Raw genomic sequence first — 21,687 nt, 5'->3', positions numbered from 1 at the left:
TGGAAAGCCTGGTCCAGGTGTTGGATTGGGACAAAAGAGATTCAGCTGCATGTTGTAAGCAACCTGGAGCAAAAAGCACCACACTTCCTTTCTAACTTTTTCAGATGTCTATCATGAAGGCTTTTGTGTAAGTGTCCATCTGCTTTGCACTTTCACTTCCTCAACAGCCTCGTGTTTGTGTTCCTATGGATGGGATATCCTTAAAAGCATATCATACAACTGCTCCTTGTACCCATTTGAGGGTCTGTAACAGGGATATAAAGATATTGGGGATATTTTTTGCCTCATAAGCCTCCAATAGTCCACAATCATTTGTGACTGGACATTAAGGTTGTTGGCTTTTGTTTTGGTTATCCCATCTTTATCTTCATAGTATTTTACCAGCAGCTGGAATTGCTTTACAGTCACCTTCTGTGAGATGAGACTGCAAGGGCTCTGATGCTGTCAAATTGGTGGATACAGATGCAGGGATTTCAAACACTATTGCCATCTTACTATGGCTGGGAGTTACTGCTCCTGGGGCAGAGGCAGCCGAACTGAGTGCATTTGTGTGCTTCACCATCATAGTTTCTGAGCTTGTATATTAGTGTGAACTTTGCGCTAAGGTACCAAAGGATGAAGTTCAGTATCTGTTGTGCTACACCCATCTAAAGGCAGTAAAATCGTAAACCGCAGCAGCTAAACGCACCCAAGATCATCTATCAGAGATCTTAGAGGAGAAATCTGTTTTCTTAACAACTCTACCTGCTGTGATTATATTATAAAGAAATTTTATCTGAGAGAAGCTTCCATGCATGGCAGAGGAAGAAAAACCTGTCTGTAATGGCTCACAGAGCACCAGGTTCTTATTTCAGGGAGAGAAAACATTACAGAAGCTGAGCTTTGCTGCTTTTGCTTAACAATCTGCATTATTGCAGTTGCAATGTGTATTTTACTGTTGGTCTAAAAGTTAAAGTCACCCTGACTTCTCCAGGCATGAGCTGCTTTACATATTCTTTACAGAAAGTTGAATCCTGGAGAGTTATCTTTATTGTTAAATTGTCTGGGATGGCAAGCTCAAGAAGAAAAAGTAAAAACTCAGGGTTGCAGAAGTAAAGGTAAAATATGCTGTAGGAGAAATGATACTGGGTTTAAACCAAGGCATAAATGTGTATTGCTCTATAGTGTTTTTCTATATGGTATATGCTTTAATTCTTAATTGTATTTGCCTGGTTTCAATTTTCATTATAGTGAGGCTTGGAAGATATACTTCATCTGTGTAAGGCTCTAGTTGTATAGATTACAAACAGGAAAGAAAGGAAGCTTTTGTCCTAAATTCGACACTCTAATACAGAAGCATATGATTTATCTGAAAAGGCTTATGAGGGAGATCTGCAAGCATTTTTGAAAGAGAATATTAATACGAAGGCTTCACTTCCCAGTGCAGAGTGCCAAATGCGTGCCCAAATCTTTTGTCTGTAAGCAGTGATCACACAAAACTGTGTGCACAGGTGTTGGGTTTTAGGTATACTTGACTGCATGGGTTTGCATGGAAGCTGCTAACCTAGCAAAATGTCATCTCCATGTATGTTGTGACTACAAGCAGTTTGTTTGTTTACTTAATTTTCGAGTTTTAAATCCTGGCTGTGATGCTGTATTTGTAAGGAATGATGATCACCTCAGCTACCTGAATATATCTACTTTCACCTGCATTATCCTAAAATGAATGATACCATTTTCTGAGGTGTGAAGAGGTTTCCTAGTAGTGACACGACAAGGCTTGAGTTGATTGTAGTTACACGTGGCTATGTTTCTATGTTTCTAGACCATAGGAAATTTCAGATACCCACAGGGATACTAGGTTCCGCCCATCAATTGTTTTTCTAAAATGTCTTTTACCCCTTTCTCTTCAAGTCTGGACAAGATTAAAAATAAAGTAAAACAATGATAATGACTGATGTGGGGTTTGGATGGGTTTCCTGAAATGTCTTCAAGAGACTCCCGATTTCAAAATCTGCTAAGGACTCGCTATATGAAAATCAGACTTATTTTGGAAACTTGTTTCCTGCAAGTGAGACTGGAGCATTCAGAATAGCCACTCAGCAGTTGACAGAGCCCTCAGTCGTTTGGGTGAAAGGCCAAAGGGCATCCTCATTCTCTTGAACCTCCATTTCATGGGATTGCTTTTTGTCTACATCGAGAATGGAAGTTTGTGCATAGGTGACACGGCATTCTTGTTGGCAGCTACTTTAAAAGCATTATAAAATCTACTCTGCAAGATGTTAGTTACCACATATCTTATCCCTTGCAGTCCTGTTGTGAAACGAGGTTCTTCAACTTTGCTCTTTCCAAAAGTACTGGAACTTTATTGCATCAATATGAGAATAAAGAGAAAAAAAATACATGTTTCAGCCAGATGGTTAAAAATAGGGAGGAATGTTTTCTTGGTTGACAATTTGTCGTTTTACGTGGGGAATGTGGTGGATATGGTACCCTGATAAGAACTTACTAAAACAGGAAATGTATGCCTATTTTGTGCCAACAATGTGGATAATGGAGTATCTCAAGGCCAAATCAAAGGATTTTAATGAGGTGTTTGAAGGAGGAGAGGTAAACCGACTTGTTTCTACTTGAGAAGAGCAACACCTTTTTTTAGGAAAATGTTAATTAACACAATACCGTCTGTGATGTAATACAGGGAGTAGGGGGGTCCAAGCTTTAAAAATGTGCTTGTTACTATGATAACCTATGTAACTCAAAGGTTATCCTTTGATGTACCTAATACATTCGTGGATGTAGCTGCCACTACTTGCGCCAAAAGCAAAACTGTATTTAACACCACGTTAGTCCAAATGTGGCTTGCTAAAATACCCACCCTGTTTGCATCCTGTAGCTTTGGCTCGTATGTGCTGGATGTCATGGAGAGCGGCATGAAAAGGCAGAGCCAGGACAGGTAGAAAAGGGTCATAGAGGTGACCAAGATTAACGGAATCAGTTGACGTGGGGGCTAGGATGTAGGACTGGGAGATGTGAGTGCAAATACAACTGTGCAGAGCCTGGAAGGTGAAGATGAGGAGCTTCATGTAGAAGCAGAAAGGGAACCAGCAAAGGCATCGGAAGAAAAAAGCGATGCGGGCAGAATGATGGGTGAGGATTTGGATGGCAGCATTTTCAGACAGCTGGTAAAAAGGAAGTCAATAGCTGGAAGCCCCAGAGTGAGTGCCTGGCCTTTGGTCTCCAGAGACTTGTATCAGTAAGAAAACTGCACAGGGTGGTTAGGGCTGAGGTTGGGGTTACAAAAATAAAATTCTGGGCGAGTTATAATTCATCGTGAGTCTGATTGCATGGCAAAGGTGGGAAGTGAGTGATGATTGCCTGATTTGTAACCAGCTGAATAGAAGTGCTGGGGTGTGGGAGCTTTTAAAGGTTGTTTTTCTTCCTTGTGTATGTATATGCTCAGCAGCATTTCTGAGGGAGTTGCACTAATTAACTCTTCTCTCCACCGCCACCCTCTTAAATCTGAGCCGAGTACAGCAGCACCTATCAGAATGGGATATATGGGACACAAGGTGCTTTCTACCCGGGCCAGGCAGCCAGCTGTTCAGAGTTTTGAGCAGATGTTTGAGTCTGAATCTTAGTCATTCCATGTGATTTGTGTTGGTAGCTAACGGAGGCCAACTTATTTATCTGGGAAACTCCCGGTGAGGTAGAGACGCTTACTCTAGATGGATTCCTGTTTAGCAACCTATAGAAATGTCATGCTGGAATAATCCTTCTTTTCTTCGTTCTTTCAAGTGCTCGCTGACCTCATTTATATAGTATTTCACGGGGTGCATCTGGTTTTGGTTGTTTCCTGACGCAGTGTTCCAGTCTGAAAATACAGTGCTGCGATTTAAGGCGTCGTGTCAGGACAGTGATACACAACTACCTGTGACCTAAGTGTTGCTGCTTTTGCTCGCTCCGGCACCGCTCCTGCCGCGGGCCGGGCTCCTGCGGCCGTGCGGGGCTCCGAGCCCGGCCAAACGGCACCGCTGCTGCTGGGGTTTTCATCCCCTCGCGCCCGCGTTTGCTTTGTGCTCGAACACGGTGTCGGGTATTCCCGCCTGGCCGTAGCATTCGCTCCCCGCTAGAATTTCTTGAGCTGCCAGTTGTGTCTTACACACCTGCCGTTTGCTTTTGCTCTAGTCCGTCTTCTGAATTCGGGTGGCTGGGGGTAGATGCGCTATTGCATCCGCGTTAAGGCAATTTGTACGAGTTACCGGGGTAATACTGCATTATGTGGTACGAGCTGCAGTCAGAATTGTTTTCTCTGATGCTTGCTCAGCTTTTTTTCTGTTGAGTGTGAGTTTACATACACTGTCCAGAATCCTTTTCTCGAGCAGGTGCATTTTGGTATTTATCCAGGTTGTGACGTCCGTCTCAGTGGTGCTAAAAATATTCAGGCAACTCTCTTGCAGGTTTTTTGCTAGCAGAGTTAATGATAATAAGCTGAGTGATACAGTTTCTTTTTTTTCCCCCTGCATTTTTTTTCCTGTAAAATCTTAGTTGCCCACACCTTTTGCAGATACGCATCTGTCTGTCAAAGATAATGCGTGTCATAACTGTACACGCAAAGAAACGCGCCTGAATGGGAGCTGAGGAATTCTGCTTAAATATGTAACTAATGTGTTCAAACGATACTCTCATCAGTTTCAGGGTGGATTGACAATTTATATGGCATTTAACAGTTACATTATGGTTCAACATCATAAAAACACTTTTCTAGACTTTGGTAATTTATAATAATTTGGTTTAAGGCAGAAACACTTACTGGAAATTTGCTTGCATTAAGTTACTACTTAAATAACTAGGAGCTAGAGAAGGAGTGAGACTAGACTAGAATATAAAACATATTTACTTAAGACCCATGTAATGATTAAAAGTGAGAAAATAAGGAAGCTCTCTTAATGAATATTAATGCTTCGCTGCTGTTTTACACTTCTGTCTTCTACTCTTTTCCATTGAGTTACTTGATGGTGCATTTTTCATCAACAAATGTGTGCTCATTTTTAAATGACGTCTTTTGAAAGAAATCATAAAAATTAATGAGTTGTGGGTTTTGTAGAGGATTGGATTAATGGCATCATTATAACAGGCAACAACTTGATACCCAGATGCACTGCTTGCTTTGCTAAAATTTTAAGAGACGAAGGCTACCAGCTAGATAGTATTCTCCTTAGAGGTACATCACAAGTAAGATCATACCTACTCTGATCATACCTACCTGCTGATCAGGCTAACAGAATTTTTTTTTTCCCCAAGAGAGCAGGAGGGAGCAGGAGTTCTGAGTTTAGTGAAAAAAAAACCCAACAAACAAACAAGTTATTAAATATTTAACATCGTGGGAGAGAACAGAGGTGCCATATGTGCCTATATAGTCACCTCTATGTATCTCATTATCTATGAGAGCAGTCAGAGGTATGCTCTCAGAGCTTCATGGAAAATGATGACATGGGAGAATTTGATCAAACAAAAGTGTACTAACTTGTACAAGGCTGTGGAAAGACCATATTCTTGCAGAAATATGGTAAGTTACGCCAACGTTTAATGGTTGCTTTTCATTCACTGTCCATTTCTTCCATCATTTTTAAGGTAATGATTGATGTCAGTCAGCACATGCTTGAAAAAAGAGACCTTTTTTTACTGGAATGGAAACTCAAGGAAACAAAACAGGTTTTGTAATTTGCTTCTTGGAAAGCTAAATCCAGAATGACAGCTTTTATAGCAACGTTGTGCTGTGCAGAATCCTAGCGTTCTGGGCCAGGTTGCCAGCATTTCTCAGAGCTATTTTGCCCATGAGTTCTAACGTTATTTCAGGGTAACTGCTCATGAACAGAAGAATATTTTCGGGGTCTCTGGGCTAGCTATCCAGTACTGTTTGTGAAGTCTAATTTTTAAAATGCTGTTGCAGAAATTGATACTACAGAATTCCTAAGGTACGCTTTTGTGTCTTAGTTACTTTCTGATAACTAATCTCAGAGAATAACAGTTGGACATGTAGAAGGCAGAAAAGAGCCTCTGTTACTTTTTTCAAGAAAAAGAGGTGAACAGCTCTTATCATGATAAAATTGCCTAACAATAAAGCTAATGAATACAACCAGACATTAATTTTCACAGCTTATTCCCCTCCTCTTATCTTGTGCAAAAAGCTCCATACTGTCAACTTCCCGTTGACGGGTTGATGCTGAGAATGCTGGCTCTGTGTGTCTGGTACGTTTTTGCAGGTGAAGTTGAAATGGCCATGAGTGCAGCACACCAGCTTTTTAGGACCGTATCCTTCTTTATCACCGTAACTATTTATCAGTGGCAGAGAGTGTTTCTGGAGAATCTAGGGAGCCTTATAATGTAAGGTCAGTGACATTATGGTGATGCTAGAGCCTTCGGAATACGGGGAGAAAGCAAAACACGAGGATAGTTGTCATTGCATATGGTTTAGCTGGGGTGGGGGGATGGAGCTGGAAGGGGCTGCTAATAAGAGAGTAAGAATGCTCTTCAGGGTCCTTGTAAATGGGATTAGCTCCAAATCCCACTGATGCCCTTTATTACTACTTCAGCACCATTAGAGAAATGTTTTTTGGGTCTGAGATAAGATCATCTGCGTATCTATGGCATCTGCTTTGGTGTTACTCTAGACGTACCAGGACTGACAAAATTTCATTAATTTTGGGAATGAAGGATGAGGCAGCTCTTCAGAGTCTGGTATCTGCTTTTCTTGGGTGACCTCTGGCATATGAAAGTTTTCTCTTTGTTGGTGGAACGAAGTGATAACATTCCTCTGTGGGTAGTGAAGGGCTTATTTCTCCTTTATCGTTTTGGATATTTTTTTATCTTGCTTGATTGACAGAAGGTTGAAATTACTAAATATTGATCTACTTTGAAAGGGATTTGAATATGAGCACTTTTTTTTTCTTTCCCCTGTACAATCTATTAATCTCCATTAAATTTTTGTCCTAAAGTATGTCCAAAGCATTGTAAAATAGCACCAAATGCATTGACTACCACTAATAAAGTGATTGACTTCTTTCCTGGAAAACAACTTCTGTGCTCTCGTTAGTGTTTTAAATTAATCCTGGTGATGGTAATACATATTCTTAACACCTCAACACTCTGTATACGGTATATTTGTCATTAATTTTTTTTTTCTTTTAAACAGGATTTATCTGGGGAAGGCTTCAGAGACACTATTGGTGATGAACACTTTCATCTAGAAGGTATTTAAAGAACAAAATTTCCTGGCTAATATTAAGGGATACTGGAGTGCATCAGTGAATAAGTCAGTGTGAGAATGCAGTTCTTGATATACTGATGTGTTTTTTGCCTGGCAAAACTGTCAAAATGGGAGTAGTGTATTATTTCTATATCTCCTACCACTGTCCTGCTAGTATCAAAAAAAAGTCACAAGGTTATATCATAGGGACCAAGTGTTTTAATTCAAGGTATCTCAATTTTTTTTCTAGGTATGTGTTTTAGCATTGGTAGCAGTAGTGAATGTCACTATACCCAGCAGAGGTGGTAAATGTGATCACTGAGAATGTTAGCATTGGGTTTTGTGATACACTGCACACCTTTCTGTGTTACACAAACCAGCGTTAAAACTCCTGCATTAATTTCTAATAAAGACCAGAGACTCTTACTCAATACATTTCTCTTGAATACGAATGGAACCATGACTGCCTCAGATAACAACTTCTTTCCAAGGCTCCTTTCATCTCCTCCTCTGTGATCAGGCCTCTACTTGCAGTGGAGATGGAATCGTTGTTGTGGTGGGAAGGGCCTGTGGGGACCTTGAGTATGGACATGGTATTCTATGTGCCAGAGAACACATCGGAGGTGCCTTGAGCTTCAGTTGGGCAGGTGGGGTTGATGAATGGAAGAGATTAATTTGAGGACATTGTTGCTCATTCTTTTAAAAAAACAAGGAAATAAGATTTCAGAAACTCTCTGGGAAACTCTGGTATAACAAGTGGTTGCATGGGCTGTGTGCTAGATTTGTATTATAGGCTAGTGGAAACAATGTGCCCAATTTATTTAGAGCAATGAACCATGTGAAGCTTAACTTAGAAATTTCTGTCCTTTTATAATCCGTGCATTTATTTCTGGTGGTAGAGACTTCTGTCTAAGCAGAACTTGAAAGATTCTCTATGTTAAGAATGTCTGTCTTCCAGTTCCTTACCAGTGAAAGGTGTTAATGTACTGTGTTTCCTGGATACCACGTTTCTATCATGTCTGTTGTTTACAAAGAACGTTCCCTCCCATGTGCCTGTCACGTAGGAGCTCAGTTTCAGTCGGTGCTTGTAGGCTACTGTTGAACACAAAAGCAAGATACACTTGCCGTCATGGAGTCCGTGTTTGTTAAAAGTGTTTCAGTATTTTGCTTCACCACAGTTTTCCTTTCTGCTCATAGTAGGACATAACTAATAAAGGGTGGCTTTTTAATTTTCAGAATTACAGGAGAATCTACTTAACACAGGATATTAAATGTCAGCGAGGTGAATAATTCCATTATTCTGTGTCTCATTCTACCTTTCCTTGCCTCTAATTTTTTCTTACTTTGTTGTGTAGAATTGTCTTGCATAGCAAACATAATATCCAATATATAATATTTCCAAACTAGTCAGCAGCAGGATTGTTTTTATTAGAGTGTAAAACCTTTTAGGCTACTGTAATTTCAGTCTTTCAGCAGCTTTACATTATTACTTCTGATGCGTCTCATTTCTTATGAAGTAGCTGAGTAGTGAAGACAAGATTTGGATACCAGCAGGTGGTCCTTCCTTTGTGTGCTGCCACGGGGGCAGAGCTGGTCTGTGGCATCTTTCCGGCTGGGAGGCAGGTAACTGTTCCCAGCCGGTGCTCAGGCAAACGTGTGCAGGTTGCCAAGGCTTGGTCCTCATCCCTTCTGCTCTCGGATCTCCAGGCTATGCTTTCCATGCTGGGAACAGTGTTAGCCACTTCCCTCTTGAATGGGGTATTGAAAATCTTCTTATAATTAACAGATGATACTAGAAGCATTATGTTAAAGCAGGATGCTTTCACCCGTTTTGTGTAACTTTGTACTTTCTACTGGCGGAATGTTTTTGGATGATTCTGATAATACTAGCATAAAATTGTGATACTAGGATGAAGTGAAGCTGAAATATGATTTTACACCTTTGTTAGGGCACAGCTTGAATTCTATGTGTTCAGTACAAGATGACCACTGTTGTAGCTCTTCTCTGTATAGAAATGTTTTGTGTGAAAACGTAATTAATATTCTAGAAAGTATATTAATCTTTCCATCTAAAATAGCTATCTGCTTTCATTTTGCTACCTCACAATCTTTACATATGTACTGGTGTAACACATATATGTTGCATGATTATACATTCATGTGTCATAACATCAACATGACTGATAACTAGTTTCAAAGATTGTGAGTTGTAACACCCTGAAACATGGTTGGTTGGGCTAAGTTCACAAAGGGCATGAATGGCAAAACAAAGACTTGAACCCAGCTCTGCCAAGCACCAGGCAAGTGTCTAATCAATGAACTATATTCTGTTTTCATAAAAACACAGCAGGGATGAAAAAAATTAAAAAAGAAACATATCTTAGATTTGCAGAAAAGCACAGCAGGTGCCACAGTTGTTCTGGGTTCGGGGCAAGATACAGCCTTCACACTCAGAGACTTTATTGGAGAATAAATCTGAGTTCTTTAGAAGACCGTCACTGAAAAGGCAAAATGGCAATAAGAGGAATAATTGAATTCCTTATTTTGTTTTACATAGCCAAGTTCATTACCTTTTTTTTTTTTCTTCCTCTCTTTTTTCACCCCTCTTGGCTGTCTGAGCAGCACAGATAAAAAGAACTCTCTCTGCTGGATTTAACTTCTGTGTTGTTATGTAAAGCTTGATCAAATCCTTTCGTCTTAACAGACTTAACTGGCCAACAGCAAAAGGCTCGGGATTCTGGGATTAAGATTGTATTTGGTAAGAGGACTGGTGCATTAGTGCTTTCTTTTGAACTATAGAAAGAACAAAGTAAACATCAAAAGCATTAAGCCATGAGAGCAGATTGTTGACTCAATGTTGCTGCATGACAAGAGGTTAGAACTCAATACTGGCGACTCTGTTTACCGAGTGCTGTGCAGAAGGAAACAGTTTGCCCGGTATTGTCTATTATATCCAGCACCTGCCTTTGATTTTGCTGCTGGGCAAATCACTAAATTGGGATTTTTGGATTTTCTCACACGTGGTCAGTGATTTCCTTAGATAAGAGACACCAGTGGAAACCTGTCTCTTCTTGTATTACTATTGCTGTTTCCCTTCTTCCTCTTTCATTAATAACTCCACAATTGGGCATGCTGGATATAGGTTCTGTAGTGGATTAATTTTCAACTTTCATTCAAGATTTAGCAGTGCTTTCCCACTGCATTTCAGAGACTTCCACTTGCCAGACTTAGGGTACTTGTGCGATCTGCTGTAGCTGTGTGCAAACTTCTCATGCTTGAACTTTTTTGTCCAGCAGTTTCTGCGCAGGAGCCATGTGCTTCATCAATCTTTACGTCTAGGATAAAAGAGCTTGCATTTTCTCTTCCTTGGCCTTAGATAGAATAGGAGGTTGCCAGAATGATTGGAGGTGGCTCTGGAAGAAGTCACAGAAACTAGCACAGATATTGGGAGATACTTTTTATTTAATTTCAGTGGGGAAGGTAAAATGGCAGGTAGGAATTGAATGTAGCATCAAATAGCAAGTCATCTTCCATCACGGAGACATGCAGGTGGCTCAGAAAGATATCTGCCATTAGTGTGTTCAGTAATGACATCCAAGTTCTCTCTCTGCTCTTCAAGACATAAGAAAGCTTTTTAATGAATTGTTCAAGAGTCCTGCTCTTGTTTTCCAGAACTTTTTAAACCTCCTTTCCCCAGAATTTTTGGAAAATTTTCACAGCTAAAGCCCGTAGACCAGGAGAGCTTTCTTATCTTGACCATTCCATGTCTTAATGAAGTGAATCGGGGTTCCTCCATCACTTTGAACATTTAGAACCTTTTCAGAGCAGCCTGTTTTCTCCCTGCTTGTGACATCTGAACCAGAAGCAGGAAAATCTCCCTCTGACACAGACTGGTTGTGGAAAAGAGGTAATTTCCTATTTGTCTCAATACAAGCTCTTTAGAGCCCAGTGGGATATAGCTATTGGTCTACTTCAGCTGCCTTTTGAAGTTCAAGGTGAAGAAGTTCTTAAGCTCAGGAGATACCTAACCTGTCACCCCATTATGTGATAATGTGATTTCTCATGTCACTGTTCACCTGAAAAGTATGACTTAAGTGTTTCTACTAACCAGAAATCTCGCATCTCTCTGAGATCAGTATAGTCCTGTTCCTGTTAGAGGAGCTGCCTCTTATGCTGATAACAATCTGTTCCCTGTTTCATTTGTCAGCTGAGGGTGTTGTCTTTATTATTCTCTCAACAGAAGACTGGAGAAGATCCAAGCCTTCCTGGTGCCTTATCTGAACATGATATTCAAAGTCCTGCTGAAAGTAGTGACAGAGCTTGACCTGAATCAAAAAACCCATTTTTTGATATGTTTCCCAAACCAGATGTATCCACATCCCTAGATGTAAGATGGTTCCTTGTCTGGTACCAGAAAGGACAAAATTATTCAGGTCATCTTCTTGCCCATAAATATTAGAGAGCCCTCCAGCAGAGTTCAAAGCACATGTTGCTGCTGGAAAAAATCTATCATATCTAGCTGTAGCACTTCTCACACATTTACAAGACATTTTGGAATTTCTGAACCTGCAAGTAAGGCATGTTGTATTTAGCAGAGCAGAAAAATAATTAATTATATTCTTAGTATTACATGTTTTTCAAGCTGTTACTAGTATGTCCAGTGAGTGCTTCATCTCCTCCTCCTCCACCCAGCATCCAGGCAATCTGTGGTCAAGTGGGAGCTTGAGGCATGGTTAACAGCTCCACCATGAAGAGCTGTATTGTTATTTTTGACGTTAATAAGAGCTGATAAGCAAACAAGGAACCAATAGTAAAGAATGAACTGCTGATCTTATGCTGCCAACCATCCTGGACCCCCCCCACAGATGCACATGCTTCCCCTGCCATACATGTCCCAGGCAGCCCGGTGAAGAGAGCACATTGGCTTCCATGCGAGTGCTGAGGTGCCCATGCTTCCCCCTTGCTGGGACTGCAGCTGCAGGGGAGGGTATGGGGTGGAGTATGGCCCCCCCAGCACCCCCGGGGTGCTCTCGTGCATTGCGAGCTAATTCCCATTTTTTTTTTTTTCCCCTGTGTCTCCATTCAGGAAGAATTCGATGAACACTTTAGTTCCTGGAGTTGTTTCTAAAATTGGTAATTGGAAGAGTATCTGTTGGGTTGTCAACTCAGAGGAAAGGTGGCATCGTATGTGGGCCCAAATTGTTTATAAACTTGTCAGCAAAGGAAAACTTGAACAAGCATTTTAACTAGTTTTAGCTAACCTGCTATTTGCCTGTGAGACACTTTTTCACCATACTTGTTGATCTCTTAGTTGTAATAAATTCATGTATTGTGCTAGGCTAAGCAATGCATGGGTAATAAAAAGCAGTTATTTCAAACTGCATGCGCCTTTCTAGTTAATGCCTTCAGTTATGATGGTTATTTCATTTATTTTCTAAAGCTTAAATAATTTTCTATATATTATGTATATGAAATCCAGTGTATTTATAGAAAATACATAGATTGCATCTTGCACACAGGCAAAGTTGCTTTATCTCAGCACCGTTGTTCTTACCTACCTAGTACTATTGATGCAGGCTTGGTGCTTTGCAGAAAATGAAGGTCCGTTCTTTCTGTCATGTTCTTAAACCAAATACCTGTTCATTACTGACACTGCAAACAGCGCTAATAATTCTACCACTACTTAAAAGTGCTCTGGTGGTCAGCCTTCTGGGGTGTTGTATGGGAACTCTGTGTTTTAATGACTTGTTGCTAATCCTATGCACTCTAGCGTAGATTCGCTATGCATGAGTATGTGTTATGTGATCACCTCGGACTGGTGATCGCTTGCTCACTGGATGTATTTTTTTGGCTGTCAAGAGGTTTCTGCTGTAGTCTTTTCAACTACTCAGTATGACATGAAACAACTGAAAAATATCTTAAGCTTCAGGGTGACCCACCAGCACCAGCCAGCATCTGACAAACAGCTAGTCCCCGACTAGGCTGGAAGCTGATAAGCTGGTTACTGTGAATTGGAAGGAGTACCAGAGAACACGAAGTGGGGAGGAAAAGGAGCAGTGGAGAGTGCCAAGAGAAAACTGCTTAGTTTGGCAGTTAGAATAAAAGTCACCAAAGAACATGAGACTGGTAGGATTAGCAGAAGTTTTCCTGTGGTCACGCACAGATCCAGGAAATTATAAGAAGCAGGTAGGCTGTTTGCCATGAGTGGGAGGAAAATCTTATGGCATAAGGCACTTTAAAAAAAAAAAAAATTAAAAAAAAATAGAAAATTGTACAAGTGTTTCTTAACATTAGCTGTTCCAGTTGAGGGGTCAGAAGCTTTTACTTCTAGAGCTGCTGTTTCAAGTGCAGCCAGGTCAGTAGTGAAGAAAGACTGTTGCCATCCAGTGGTTGTCCATGGCCTGTGTGTAATGAGTTAGTCGTCTCCAGGTGTTTCCAAATGGACCTTTACAGTGTCTAACAGCTCCCACCCAAGTTGGCAAGCAGAGCACAGAAAGGCAGTGAAAAGTAGGCTGTTATGTCACCTCGGAGGGTGAGCTTTCCTCTTCTGGGCCGCTGCTGTGCGGAGGGTATGCGCTACCCATGCCGTGCTTGTTCCCTGCGTGTAGGGCGTCGCGCTCGTTCGCTGACAAGCTCCAGCTCCTACCTGCGCTGCCTGACGGTTTTTGGTAGATGTGTTTTGTCTACAGTTCGTGAGTTTTGTTTTGGGTTATTAATCCTCTGCATTAGACTGGGAAGGTCATACCTGCTGTATGTAATAGTTGCACATTGATCTCTGTATTCAGATCATTCTACACTGCTGGAAAGTTGTTACTCCGCAACAGAAGTGAGCTGCATGTTTGGTTCAGCGACACAATAGCAAAGCTGAGAACAGAGCCTGGGATTTCCCGCATCCATGTCTGTCCCTTACAATATGACAGAGAGAGGGTTTCAAAGTGTAGTACACGAGAAAACTTTCCAAACTTACAAGTGGTCTCTATTCTTTATGGCAGCTGAAGAAAGCCAAATGCTAATTTAATTGTGTGTAACATATAAAAAATACTTCAGTAGAAAACCAAGCTAACGAAAAGGGAAGTGAACAAGCACCTCAAAAAAGTAGAGTTGATCCTTGGTGAATACCTGAAACATGGAAAGCTTCAAAATAATATTATATGCATGCTTGGTATGTATAACAATGTTGCTTTTTCCATACTCTTTCCTTCTACCTAAGACTGGCAACTTTTCCTTCTTTCACAGAGAAGCTGATGCTCTTTCTTAGCGGTCGTTAAAAAAAAAATCAATTAACAATAAGAACACTCATTTACTCTCAGCTCTGGGGTAGTCGTGAACTAGTTTGCTAGGAGGCAAAAAGTCACCTGTGGGTATAGCTGTTGAAAAATCTACGTCTACAAGCTGCTTCTCTTGTAGCATGTGAGAGCGAGACCATCAGGATGCATGGAGGAAGCAGGAGAATCAAAGGGCAAAAGGACGTCGCTGAGGGAGATCTCACCAAAGGCAGGAGGGCTCTTGCATTTGCCTTCGCATCCCGCGAGTGCGTGAAGCATCACGGCAGGGCGTAGGCAGCAGACTGTGGCACCCAGCTGGTTGCTTACACCGGTGAGGGAAGCTACCATGTAGCGGGACTGAGAGAGGGGCAAGAAATGGGTGCCAGTGATACGAGGCTCGTGCTCTGTGCGTGAGGTTTGAAAGAGCTGGGCCTCAGTGATCTGGACTCACCGAGTCAGTCTTGGTCAGTAGTGTTTCGCTTGGGCTGTCAACATTGTGATTCAGAGGAAGGAACTGTCGCATGTGTAGGCGTATCGGGGTGAGCTGTTCATTTAGCTTAGGCTGGGTAACAGTCCCGCTGACGGCGCGGGAGTGCAGGCTGGTGCACAGCTCTGCACTAGCTGCCCGCTGCGCGGGTACGCTGTCAAACCCCCATGGCCGCCTGAGATGGCTGGGTCACAGCTCCTGCCTCTGCGGTCGTGACTAGCCTGGGAGGCAGCGTCTACCATCAGATACACCTTGGCAAACTGTCAGACTTGGGCATATCTGTGAGACGTGGCTGATCTAGCGTGCGTGGTGCAGAGATAAAGCTGCATTGCTGTACATGTGCAACAGTATAAAAATGTACTTGAACTTTGCCCCAGGACATCCACCACCAAGAACAAAGAATGAAATATGGGAACAAGTCAGGAGTTTGAAAACAATCTCTTTGGAAACATGATGAATACCAGTGGTTTCATTTATTCTACTTGAAGAACAAAGGTCCTTTTCTACTTTTAATTTCCCAGCAACGATTATTACCAGTTATTTTTCTTGTAGCTTTGACCACAGTTCGTGGAGGTTTTATTAAACATGTTTTTGAAAAGTGAGTCAAAATGCCATTCTTCTCTGACTCTCTTGTGACTCTCTCTTTTCTTTTTTCTTCCTTTTTTTTTTGTTTTGTTTTGTTTAACCCATGTGAAACTAGAGCATATTTCCAGGCAAAGATTTGGGGCCAGATAATGCTCTCATGCTGGTGTTCATGGAAGTATTCCAGTTTTGTGCTCTTGTAATTGCAAGAAGTTTTGGCCCTTGCTATTTCAGAAGGCAATGCATTTGTTTCAAATCCCTTGCCTTTATGTGAAACACTACATTCATTTTCAGAAATCTTGAATACCGCATTTACTAGGCGGTATGTCCTGCTGCAACTCCCCTGTATTCCTAAAGTTGCCAGTTCTCTTGTGTTTGACTTGACCTTGACACAGCCAGGCAACCGAGTAGCGGAGTGCTCCCTTTGCTGGGCTTTGGTAGCTTTCTGCTACCGTGGCTCTTGTTTAGATTCCATGTGCATGCTCTTGTAAGGCCCTTCTCTCCTGCCCGTAGGGATTTCATATCCTAGAGTGTCTCAGGTGAGGATGCAGTTTATGACAGAATTAAATAGTTCTTGCATTTCTGGGATCGAATTTAGGAGCCATCATTTTACATAGACGGTGCTAGATCCATGCCTGAGCCTTCGGGCTGGATGGTTTAGACACAACCTGTCATCCCGCTGAACCTTACACGTGCACAAGCGTGTACGCGCAGACTTGCAGAGGCAATTTCAGCGAGAAGCATATTGCTTTTGCCAGTTGCTGTTCCAAATTCAAAGTGTGTATCAGTCAGGGTGCTTTTGTGTGCTTCAACTCCACTTCTGCTGCAGTAGCTACAGAAACCCAAAGTTTTACCTCACCAGGCAGAACAAGTGCCCTTTGTTACCTAGACAGATTACAGCTTTTTCTAAAGTCTGCTCTTCATAAAAGCCCAGCTTGAACAGTGGAAATTCTGACTTGCCTCAGATACTGAGGAGACTTTTATAGTTTCAAGTAGCTCCAGGGTTGTATTTTAAAAGTTGAATTTCATCACATGTTTCAAGTTTGGTGGGGGGGGGGGGAAAAAAAGGCATGATATTTTTAGCAGAAAAAAGTCCCCCCCACACCTTTTTTTCTTAACAGATGTTTCATCTCAATCATATCCAAACCTGAAAGCACAAGTAGCAGTCAACCTTATTCTCCTGTGGAGAAAAAGATAAAATGTCATTTGTTTGGAAGAGGGTTTGTGTTTTTTTTTTTTTTTGTAACCACAACTAGTTTGTGAGTAAAAGCAAATAATAAATGCAGCGCTATGGGGTTGTGGAAATGAACCTGAAGCAACATTTCAGCTCTTGAAAGAGCTTGGAGTCCAGCTGCTCTTGTTAGATGGAAAGTCCCAACCCCCAGCCTACCAAAAAAATAAAAATACCACTAATCAAGTTTTTCTTGCTTTATAAATCTGATCCAGCAATCCAGATCTTTTCGCCAATAAAATATGTCATACAAGGTGCCCAACTTTTTACTGAAAAGGATTTAAAACTGTAAAGGTAACAAAAAGAGAGGGAAGGAATAGCAGTTGTAAAAGAACATATCCAGAAGTAAGGGGGCTGTAACCCGAGGAATTTTCGCAGGGCTCTGGAGGAGCGGAGAGCTTTGCTGTGCCGTGCAGCCGCGGCTGCGCACAGGGCTCGGCGCCGGCGGGGAGTGGCCGAGGGGAGCCCAGGCAGCCCTGAGCTCCCTGCACAGAAGGTTTATTTAGGAGGGAGTTACAGTCCCTCTTAAGGATTTGGAGGCATAAAGCTAAAGTGTGGTGCTGCAGACCCTTGTTTTGTTATTTTAATGAGCCTTTACAGAGAGTGGAGCCATCCAGGTGTGGAAGGATATTCCTGCCGAGTGGGTGTTCAGGTGGAGGCTGCTCTCCGTGCCTGCGGCAGGACCCTCTGGGAGCTCCGCTGACCACCCACCCGCCTGCCCTGGCCCAGGCCGCCTGTGCCCCTGCAGGGGTGGTTGCCCAGGCCCCGCTAACAAGCAGGGATTGCTGCCCAGATTTCAAGATGCTACGTTTGAACAAAAATTCACAGTGACACTGTCGAGGAGGATATTGCAGGTCTTTCCACCAAAGGGGTAGCTCAAAGTGGGAAGCTGGGTCTTGGGTTGCAAAACGCATCGGCTCTCTAGAGCAATAGGAAGGGCTGGCTCCTCCTGCAAGCATGCTCCAAACCATCTCCTTCTGCATTTTGAGCAGTAGGTAGCACAGCAGACTTCCATCTCTGGTTGTGGACTTTAGGCTGTACTATAATTATTAATAGTGGTGAGCAGTTGCCTGCATTTGCTCTGTGGGAATAATTTCTTGTGATGAGATCCTGTGTGCACTCTAGACTTTAAATAAGGTGGTTGGGTCAAGCCTTGATGAATTTTATTTCTCTGCATGTTTTGCAGTATGTCACGTATCACCTCAGTACCATTCCTCACCCATGTATAAATATGAAAAAGGGAAGAGACATATGCTTGTATGTTCTGGACTTTTAGTCACTATATTGCTTTTCAGTTGTGTTGTGGATCAATTTCCATTCTCCCCCGTCTCTCAGAGTAAGATGTAGGGCTCTGAGAGATGGGAACACCGAACCTGCTACTGAATATTGACTATGAGGGAGTTGTCAGATGTGCAGCTGATTCATCACAGCCAAAATAATGTTACCGTACAGGTCCACAACATTGCTCTCTGTGAAAGGCTAGCTTTGTGAGGGTCAGAGTAACATTCTTCCTTATGGGAAGCGATTCTGATTAAATGAATCTTACAGTTCAAATACCTTTGGAGGCCCTTTTATCATAGCAAAGGTGGTGGAAACACGATTTTCCCATTGAACATCTGAGTTAGATGGGAACGAGTTGATATCAAAGCATACATTATTAATAACATTACCTACCCAGCCTTCGTTAGAATAAAGGGTTATGTGGTGGCTAGGTTTTTTCTTCTTTTTCTTCCCTTGTGAATCTCAGGGGGAAGAAGTCCAGAGAGACAAAGAAAATTTAAGACAGAAAATCCTATGGGAACACGCGTACCTGCAACTTACACAGAGAAGGGATTTTTAAAAAGCACAATTCTTACCAGGTACTAACCAAAACTAGTGTATGGCTATCCTTAGAGAGGAGTGGTTTTGAGTCACAAATGATCAGTGGGTGTCCCCATCTGTCACTGTTTAGCAACAGAATTCAACACTTCGCAGGCCCATTCAGAGCTTTAGGGATACATAATGCTGTTAGAAAAGTGGTCCATATGACAGTGACAGTTTTTGCTTAAGAAGTACTTACCGATGTTAAATGATACAGATAGTTATAGCAGATTGCATTCTGGTAATGTGGCTTTTGATACACCCACTGATCAAACACAAATCTTGCTGCTACAGGTATCATCCTGAACTATTCTGACCAAAGCTTATGGAGATTCTCCCCCCCATGCCCCTCCCCTCTTTTCCTTTTTTTCTTTTTTTCAATTTTTTTTTTATTTTTTTTTTATTTTTATTTATTAAGATAGGGGATGGGAGGGAGAAATTATCTTCTTTGATCTCTGATGAGGAAGGGAAAAAAAAGACTGTTCTGTTCAGGCTTTTGGCTAACACAACAAACAGTGTTTAAAATTTAACTTTGCTTAATTAATTAGTAATTCTGTTTAGTGCTGTCTGATCTTCATCCAAAAGGTATTTTGAAGCTTGAGAACTGAACATCAAAGTGTATTGGGTGAAGATGGTCAAGTAAGGCATTTAATCTGGCAGTTGCTGTTGATGAAATACAGCCAGTTGGGGAACTAATTGGAAAAGGGAATCACAGTCTGGCAAAATTCAGCAAACTCCCTCCCTTCAGCAAACTCACTCCAGAGAGAGTGTGAGAAATCTAGGTTTAGTGTTTAAGCATGTATGAGTTACACCCTAGCTAGCAGAGAGAGACCATATTGTCCTTTGTATCTGCATCTTTAGTACAAATCTTTTTTTGGTAAGGAGATAGTAAAAAATCCTCCCCCACCCCAACCCAACAGCCAAAAAAAAGATGTCAGACCTAGACAGAAAGCTGTGACACTATATGGAGGCTTGGAAGTACTTCTACTTATATGTGTCAAATTATTGGGGTTGGCAAAAGGAATTGAAGCTTTAAAGGGAGGTAGTGTTGCACAGGCATGTGAGTTTGGCTACTTTTTATTCAAGAGAGAAAACGTTGTCTGAACATTTGACTGAATTTCAGTTTAGCAATTCCCCAATGTCCTAGCAGTGACTTGTCAGTTAACATCATTATCTGATGCCTGAATGATTAGAACATATTTTGGTTGTCTGTTTTTGTTGGGGTGTTTTTGCAAGCCATCACATGGTCTGAGTCACTACCCCTCTGTTCTGCGCTTAACAGTCTCCCCTTGGTCGGGTGCTGGCAGTAGGTCTTGTGACATCGTGAATATTTTTTTTTTCCACTCCGTAGTGTGCAATTGAACCTTTAATTTGTGTTGTGACCATCAACAGGAAAGAGTGAAATAGAAGAAAATTGCTTCTCTCCGTATTTTCAAGTTGAAATACCCATCCCAGACTAGTACAAAGTACAACTAGTACAGCTCTTGCTAAATTGGTTTTGACTTGTCCCACTGGACTTAAAATGGACAGTTAATTTCGCTGCAGTAAGTTTCAGAGAAGGCAGCTTGATCTTTGTTGTTTTGAAGGGTGTGTCTAATTCATCAGCTTCAGCTTTCAGCCAGAGAAAGTTGAATACACGCTTTTGGCACTGACCCAGGACAAGCCTGTTTTTCTCTGTGCTTATTCTGGTGGCTGTGGAACAGGAGTGTTACTCCCTTCCTGGCCCTATTCTGCCTACATTCATTTGCTGCTGGAGAAGAGGACCTTTGCTCAAGCAAAGTTATCTCCATCGGGGATGTCTTTCAACCAACTATGTGGGATAAAACCAAAATGTGTGCTTAATGGGGGTGACATTTCTTAATCCATGGACTCCAGGAGAACTTAAGAGTGAAATCTGAATGTGAACATAATTGTTAAAGGACGACTTCGCATTTTGGACTTTCAAACATAGTTGTTACTGCTTTGGTCGTTGTGCAGTCAGCAAAGAATGTCAGTTATGTTTGTCAAACCAGATTTGCAATGAAGAAAATGTTGACAGAACCAGATAATTTAGACATCAGAGGCTTCAGGAAAAACAACACGATTAATTCTTTCTCTATCCTTTCGGTCCTCATAGTCTCTGACTTTAAGGTCTGCTGCATCTGCTAGATCTGTAAACCTTACCCTGTTGACGTCAGTGGGAATTTGACTACTGAGCTCGGTTGGACCAGCTCTTTGACGCTCAATTCCACTAGTCCAGTGTTGCTACTGAAGTTTAATTTGAGCTGTTACAGTATGACTTCATCTCCTTGTCTTGATACGTCTATGCATTTTTTAATTTTCCTTTTATCCTACTCCCCCCAAGTTTCAGGCTCCAGTGTGTGTTTTGTTGTTTTTCCCCACATACAGATAATTCTGTCCCTTTGTTCCTGGTAGTAGTTTCAAAGAATTGCCATGGAATCCAGCCTATCCGACTTGAGGGGAAGGCTAATAATATTTCACTTCAAAGGGTTTGGGTTTATGTACGCCAGATGCTGACTTTCATAGGTGGCACTTTTGACAATTCTCCAATTTTACCTTACTGCTTTCTCTCAAGAATTACACAGTAATGACCCTGATGTGAAGATAATAGTCCCTGGTAATGTCCAGTCATAATTTATCACTGAGGAACTGCGTAGCTTCTCCCATAGTTCTGCTGTCTGAGTTAGGGCCCTGTAATCTATCACGTACCGTTCTGAATGGCTGTCATCCCAAAGAGGCTCTGAAGTAGTTCATCTTTAGCCCAAGTTCTCCTAACTGCTGTGCAAATTTGGACTCGGTAGCTGTAACCTAGACCTGAACATTCATCAGAGTTGCATCCTTCTTTGTTTCTGGCCACAAGATCCTCTTAATCCATCTGACTAAAATGCTAAGTACAATTGAAAAACAGGGTGAAACTGTCCTTAATTTGAGAAGGAGGATCGTTTGTTGAAGAGCATGGTGCTTTGCTTCAATGAGGCTTTGAGAAATCTGAAATGACAAGCCACCTGAGTGAAGTTTAAACAGTCACTTTTCAGCC

At 41.7% G+C, this 21,687-nt stretch overlaps 1 protein-coding gene across 1 annotated transcript in view; it reads left to right on the top strand.

The window, feature by feature from the left end:
• The window catches only part of NKD1 (NKD inhibitor of WNT signaling pathway 1), a 108,432-nt gene that overhangs the window by 62,204 nt on the left and 24,541 nt on the right, over positions 1-21,687 (top strand). Inside the window, exon 4 of the mRNA XM_082005568.1 lies at positions 7,172-7,229. Coding sequence (XP_081861694.1) covers positions 7,172-7,229 — 58 coding nt within the window. The remainder of the gene's footprint in view (positions 1-7,171; positions 7,230-21,687) is intronic.

This window comes from Phaethon aethereus, assembly GCF_964289735.1.
Source record: "Phaethon aethereus genome assembly, chromosome: 13".
Taxonomy (NCBI): domain Eukaryota; kingdom Metazoa; phylum Chordata; class Aves; order Phaethontiformes; family Phaethontidae; genus Phaethon; species Phaethon aethereus.
Note: the sequence above shows the minus strand (reverse complement) of the source record. Positions and strands in the feature narration are given on the sequence as shown.